Below are 7,271 nucleotides of genomic sequence, written 5' to 3'. Positions count from 1 at the left end.
TTTTTTAAAATTTTTAAAAAGAAAGCATAAAAAATAAAAATCCCCCCCAAACCTATCCATATCTAGCCATTGATAACATTTTTTAGTAAATCTGTCCAGTCTGGTCTTTAAAATATTTACATTTTAATAATAATTGAAATCATATTATACATATAATTTTGTCAACCATCTTATTCGCCTGAAAGTATATATCATAAACATTTTCCCAGGGATTAGCCCATCTCTGATCTGGAACAATTCCTAGAAGTGTAAATGCTCAGCCACAAATATTTTGTTTATTTTATTTTATTTTTTATTTTATTTTATTTTATTTTATAGTTTACTTTATTTTATTTTTAAACATTTATTTTGAGAGAGAGACAGAGAGGCAGAGAGGGAGAGAGAAAGAATCCCAAGCTGTTCTTACAGAGCCCCATGCGGGGCTCAACCCCACAAACAGCGAGATCATAACCTGAGCCAAAATTAAGAGTCCGATGCTTAACGAACTGAGCCACCCAGGTGCCCCATAGGCCACAAATATTTTAAAGACTTTTGTCACATCATACAATTTTATAAAGAAGCTCGGTCAATTTTCACTCCCAGCAGTAAATGTGTCAAAATTCTGGTCATAATCTGTCTTTTCTTAACTTTCCCCAAAGTCATTTTTTAAGTTTTTATTTAAATTCCAGATAGGTAACATACCGTGTAATGTTAGTGTCAGGTGTACAATACAGTGATTCAACACTTATGTACAACCAAGGTCATTCGATTGCTTTTTATCTTTGCCAGTTGGGAATATACCACTTGCTTCAAACATTTTTGTGTTTGTGGCCAATTCCATTTATTTTATGTACTTTTTGTTCCTGCCCTTCCCTGTTTTACTATTTTCCTATTATTTATAAAACTGCATTTCACATATTAAATGTTGCGTTCATCTATATATGTAGAGAGATAGAGGTAGAGAGCTTTATAGGTATCTCCCAATTTTTTTTTCCCACTTTCTTCTCATGTAAAGAAAGTTTAAAATCTGTGTATAATCAAATATTTGTCTTTTCCCTATGGTATTTCTTCCTCCTTTGCTTTTTCTGTTAGACTTCCCCAGATGCTCATCACTGTATTTTCTCCTAGTTCTTCTATTACTTCCATTTTTGAAAACAGTTATTTTGATTTTTGCTTGCTATCCATTGTACCTCAGCAAGTTTTTGAAGATGAATTAGAGGAAAACCATATTAAAACACTATTTGGCCATTATTTCCCCCAATGGTCTTCTTACCACCCATTTATAACTCCTTTGAGTTCGAGGTCGTTGACTGACAAGTAGGCTACTAAGAGAAGAGATTTGGACAAGAAAATAAATTGTTGGAATAACATGGAATCAATAAGGGTTACTGCAAATATTTAATTAGCCTTTCTTCCAATATGCACTGGACAGGAAAGTTTTGTATGTTCCTTCCCTCTATCCAGGCATCTCGCCTTCCTCCTATGGAGCATCACAACAAGTTAAGACCTGACATGGCCTCAGGTAGCCCCCAAAGATGACCAAGTGGTGAAGGGAGCTAGTGGGCCAAGGAGGTTCTGATGGAGGGCTATTCCTGTGATCGGTCTTCTGATTCTGGAAAGAGAAAGGATACAATTCTAACCCTCAGTGCCCCCTCTGGGCACCCTTATCTCTGATCTCCCCTGGAAAGTCAAAGACCACACAGTCGACCAAATGACCATAAGGGAGAAGGGCTTGAGTGCACCAAAATCAATCCTTTTGAACCCAGCTTCCCATGGCTAGAATTTTCTGTTGTGTCATTTGTCGGACAATTGCTTTGTACCACAAATACAGTTCAGAGACCGTTTTGATGCAGGGTATTTGCATCTTACATTGACACACAACCCTACACTTTTGGGAAGACTTTCACACACATTGTGGAAAGGCCACTGAACTAGATGTCCCAAACCCTGTTGGTGGGGTTGTTGAGTTATTGCTACAGGGGACTACAGGAGATCACTTAATTCTTGTTCCCTCGTCCGAATTATGGCCCTAACTAGCTCCCTGACGTAGGTCCTGTCACCCTCCAGGGTGTTACAAGACTATGCCCTGTGTGTTGCTCTTTAAGTTCACCAACACCCACCATTATTGCCCCTTGGTTTGAAGACGATCACATCTGCTGAGAGCACAAGTGTGCAAACCCACACCATCCCTGGACAGCCACATCCAAAGCAAGCAGATGGACACTTGAAGAATGACACACAAACGGCAAATACACTTCACGGACACCCACTACTGAACCAGCCAATTACTCAGTTCCATGCAAAATAAGGAACTGGTTAAGTTTGCATTTTCTCCTTTCTGACTGTATTCTTGTGTTGTGGAGACGCGCCCAGGTAGTTTAAAGGGTGTCTTAAGGGAGAGCCTATTTTCATGGGGAATGAAGACAATGCGTAGTCAAGGGAAAATAACTCATTCTGTTGTAGGGAGGTGATGCATCCGACTTTCACTGTATTTTTTAAAACTCACATTTGGAAATCATTGTAAACAAAAGAGACAGATAAACGGGCAGGTGACAGATAATCCTCTAATCATGTGAAACTTGCTTAAGTAACTAGCTCAAAACAGTTCTTACATCCTGAGAAAGGCTTAGTCAATCCTCTAAAAAACAAACAAACAAACAAACAAATGCTTGAAGTGAGTTATTAGGTGAGTGCGTACCTTGGACCTCAGCCATCATCAATAAGATCAATCCCCAAAATGCCCAGCTGCCCTTCTGCAGAGGATGAAATGCTCATCTATTCTTACTCTGCTGAGGAGTAAGCTGAGAGGGGCCGTCCAGCTAAACCCACTAAGACGAGGCTCTGGTTAAGATACCCAGTCACCATCCAACCCTTGCTTATTTGGTGTTTTCTTTATGAAAAGTACATTTAATTCACTTATCTTTGTCAAAGTGCATGAGCGTTGTGTTTCGATATGGTTGCCCGTAGAACACTCTGGCTCCAAAGGACAGTGGGGCTGTTACATGAGGTCCCGCCACGCTCTTGTGCAAGGATCTCAGGTAAGCGAAACAACCAGCGAGGACATGAAATCCTTTAGAACCACCTAAAGAGGTCAAAAGTCACATAACCAGAAAGCGTCTCACCTAGCCCCTCCGATTTCAAATCTAAGATTCTCCCCCTCCCCAAATAACACATTGCCTCTCCGTACAAATCAAATAAGTATGTTTCCCACGGTATTGTGAGAAGGTAGCCCATATTGATGAAAAGTGCCCAGCCCTAGCTCAAGTCAGGAAAGCATCCCAGGATGTTCTGACTGTATGTGGCCGGGTGTAGAGACACATATATCAACCGACTGTATAGGAAGAGACAGGTTTTCCCAAGGCCATGTGCCCTTTTCCAAGACACCACTTTAAGCCTGAGAACTGGCTCCATTTGGCATGTCAGGGACCATAGAAAGGTTTCCATCGCCTGGAACGTGCTTCTGGATTTTTCAAAGTAGCCCACAGCTGCGCTCAGCCTCCTTGCAGCCCAGGTGGAGGCGGCAGGGAGCTCGGTCCCCAGTGGGATCCAGTGCAGGTGTTGTGCTGTAGGGCCGTTCTCACCGCCCGGAAAGTGAAAAGAGACTGGAAGCCTTGGGCGTGCAGAGAACTCAGGCTGGCCTCTGCAGGGTGGGAGGGGGTGCTCTCTCTTCCCCGGCCGCCTGGGATTGACTCAGCGGCAGCTCCAGAAAAAGAGGTGCCACGCTGCCGGCCGGGGTTTCAGGAGGGCTTCCCAGGTGAGGTGATGGGTGAATGGAGACTGGAAGGGTGTGTGGGAATTTGCCAGGAGGAAAGGGAAAAGTACGTTCCAGGAAGAGAGACGGTCAAAGGTCAGGGGCCATGCCAGAGACACTCTGTGTTTGGGAACCGGGGAGGTGGAGGGAGGAGGGGTGGCTTCCAAAATGTGGGTCTTTGCCCTGCCCACCCTGGTTGTATTACTTGCAACTTAGGGCTCTTTTTTGTCTGTTCCCAATGGTTTCTTGTTCCTTTATGATCAAATAGTACAAAGCCCCTCGAGACTCTACATTTACCTATAAGAAAATGCTAAGAGGTGATCCTACCTGCTTTTGTCTTTACAAAACCACATGGCGGATTTGCAAATTAAAGTTTAACATATTCTGCCCCTGGGGCGCCTGCGTGGCTCAGTCTGTTAAGCCTCCGGCTCTTGATTGTGGCTCAGGCCACGATCTCAAGTTTGTGGGTTCGAGCCCCGCGTCCAGGTCTGTGCTGTCAGTGCAGAGCCTGCTTGAGATTCTCTCTCTCTCTCCTTCTCTCTCTGCCCCTTCCCCATGTGTGCACTCTCTCCCTCTCGAAATAAATAAACTTTAAAATAAAATAAAATGTCCTACCCCCACCTCTGTGGACGTGAGCAAAATGTTTCTGTGCCTGGCAGTTCCGGGGCCAACTCCCAGGCAACATGGCGGGCTGGACTGGAAGAATGACTTCCTCGTGCCCAGTATGGGTGGTAGCCAGCAGCACCCAGCAGCCGGCGCCTTCCCCAGCCTCCCCTCCGGGGGACTGCACGGGTGTGCTCCTGGGGGACAGCTCCCGAGGACAGCTCTCCCCAACCCTCGAGGGCAGGCGCCCCGAAAATGTTGCCAGTGCATCACTACACGGACAACACCTCCACCCTTCCCTGGGCCACCCTGGTGCTCCATCTAGGCACGTGCCTCAGCCCTAGGGAGGTGGGGGCTCTTGCTTGAATGCTCTACCTTCGTCCTGGGGGTGGGGGCTGCTTCTGGTAACTGAAAGTCCTGTTCTCTACTCCTCACGGGCCAGCCAGTTCCTGCAATCATGTTCTAGTTAACAGAGTATATGCTTCTTTATATTAAACTTGCCCAAATTCCCATGTGGTGTCTGTCTCCCGATCGGACACTGACTGACACGCACGGTGACAATATCGGGGACGAAGCGGAGGAAGGCAAAGAAAATGTCTCACTGGAGACCCAGGCTCCTGATGGGGGAAATATACCAGAGCTGAAGAGTAGAGCTCTCTCGATTTTAAGGGAAAATCAAATGCTTCCTGTGTCCTCACCACAACAGAACCTTCTCCACTCATGACCTGTTCGCAGGTGAACGACTTCCTTCGTCCTGTTCCCTTCCCTGTTCCCTTCGTCCTGTTCCCTTCCCTTACAAAGCCCACCTCGATGAGAAGGTAATAGACATGATAAAAAACAAACACCGATTGAGCATTTTTTATGTGCGAGGAGCCATCGTGAATATTTCAAATACATATATGACCCTTACAAGAACTCAGCGAGGTGGGTTCTGCCCCTAACCTCCTTCGACAGAGGAGGAATGTGCCCAAATTGCAAATCTAGTAAATAACGGATCGGGTCATTGACTCCAGAAAGTCTGGCTCCAGAACCACTTTCCAGTGCAAAGAATTACCAGAGCTAGAAAGACCCCTCTAGTTGCAAGAATCTCTCTCTCTCTTTTTTTTAATGTTTATTTTTGCAAGAGAGAGAGACAGAGCATGAGCAGGGGAGGGGCAGAGAGAGAGGGAAACACAGAATGCGAAGCAGGCTCTGGGCTCTGAGAGGTCAGCACAGAGCCCCACGCGGGGCTCAAACTCACGGACCACGAGGTCATGACCTGAGCCCAAGTTGGACTCCCAACCGACTGAACCACCCAGGTGCCCCAAAAGCTCCAAACACTTTCATTAAAAGAGAACACGAGTACAAAAGTACAAACTTGTAACTAGCAGATAAGTCCAGGGTATCTAACACACAGCATAGTGATTATAGATGGCCATACTCCAAAGCTGCTAAGAGTCTAGGTTTTAGTTGTCACCACCACGAACAGAAATAATCATGCGGGGAGGAGCCAAGATGGCGGAACAGCATGGAAGTTTTTTGTGCCTCGCGTCCGTGAAATACAGCCAGACCAACACTAAACCATCCTACACACCTAGAAAACTGATGGGAGGATTAACACAACCATCTTCACAACCTGAGCCACAGAATTCAGCACGTATGTGGCGCGGAGAGGTGAATTTGGGGAGCAAGAAGCCGTGGAAGGTAGGGAACCTCTTTTGCGGTCGGAGAGAGGATGGAGACTGGGGAGGGGGGGGGGGGGGAGAAGGCGGGAAAAGCACCCCTCCCCAAAAGCAGCTGGAGAGAAAGTGGAAAATTGGAAACAGCCGCAGGGACGAAACTAAAAAGGGAGAAAGGAGAAAGGAGAGGGTTTCAATTCCATTAAGACTGTAAACAAGGGAAGCGCAAAGGCTGCAACTCTGCAGCTCCCTACCTGGCGGTGCTCTGCTGGGAAGGGCGAATCCCCGGGAACAGAGTGGGGACCGGGAGGTTCTCTGGCCACACGGGGAAAAGCGGTTCCACTGCTGGAAGGACGTTTGGTAGAGACTGTTGAAGCCACCTGGTCCCGGCAGATCCCGGAAGGCGGCTACATTCTCTGGTGCTGGGGCAAGGTGGTTGGGGGGCGAAGCCTGGTGCCAGATGTGTGTTGCGATTTTCCACGGTCCCTGAAACGCTGAGGCCACACCGTCTCGCGATCTTTTTGGGAGGTGGGCTGGCCCCTGGCTGCAGTCTCGGGGCACTGGTGACAACAGAGTCCAGCGGGCGTTCCTGGGTGCAGCCGACACTCGACCATTGCTCGTTCGGCCATAGATCAGTGAGACCCTCCGGCAGAGGGGCGGAGCGGGTGAAAGCCGCAGTCCTTCGGAAGCAAGGGGCCGGGGAAAACAGCCACGTCTGAGACAAAACTAGGGAGAGAGGTACTGCCGGGGGCCTGGTCACAGAGAGAGGAAAAGCGGGGAGTGGAGGAGAGCTGAAGACGGAGGACCGGTGCGCGACTGCTGCCGGGAGAACAGACTGGGTGGCTGGGTGGCGTCGTTTTTCACCGCTCCCGCGCATGCGCGTGCGCACCGATGAGCACCGCAACCATCCACCCCGGTAGGCTAGCAGCGCCATCTAGGGGAGAGCGGAGCCGTTACACCGAGCCCCGCCCAACTGGGCCAACTTCCCTCTTCAAGAACACAAATCTCACCGCGGCTTAATCTATGGACTATAAAGAGCTACATGGACTGATCCGAGGGGAAAACGAAGCAATTTCAGTCTTACTTCAATCCGTTAGCAGGTTCATCTATTCAATTTTTTTTCTTTTCTCTTTTTTCTTTTTCTCTTTCACAATTCTTTTTCTTGAATACAGAAAGAGAAAAAACTCATTTTTATTTTCAATTTTTATTAAAAATATCTGTCTTTAATTTTTATTACTATATTTTGTTTTTATGTAATTTTTTTCAAATTCTCTCTTACT

At 47.0% G+C, this 7,271-nt stretch overlaps 1 protein-coding gene across 1 annotated transcript; it reads right to left on the bottom strand.

Annotated features, from left to right (window-relative positions):
* Positions 1-638: 638 nt before the first annotated feature.
* On the bottom strand, positions 639-6,968 carry LOC123381926. Its single transcript, XM_045044625.1, has 2 exons — positions 6,246-6,968; positions 639-3,061 (listed from the first exon to the last, which is right to left on the bottom strand). Exons 1-2 carry the CDS (start codon positions 6,923-6,925, stop codon positions 3,052-3,054), a joined length of 690 nt encoding a protein of 229 aa, XP_044900560.1. The 5' UTR covers positions 6,926-6,968; the 3' UTR covers positions 639-3,051.
* Positions 6,969-7,271: the final 303 nt, after the last annotated feature.

This window comes from Felis catus, chromosome E1, assembly GCF_018350175.1.
Source record: "Felis catus isolate Fca126 chromosome E1, F.catus_Fca126_mat1.0, whole genome shotgun sequence".
NCBI lineage: Eukaryota > Metazoa > Chordata > Mammalia > Carnivora > Felidae > Felis > Felis catus.
This window is presented reverse-complemented; position numbering and strand designations above follow the sequence as displayed.

Excerpts from the sequence above, each read along its gene's own strand:
- LOC123381926 (XM_045044625.1), bottom strand. The coding sequence starts at position 6,925 with ATGGCGCTGCTAGCCTACCGGGGTGGATGGTTGCGGTGCTCATCGGTG.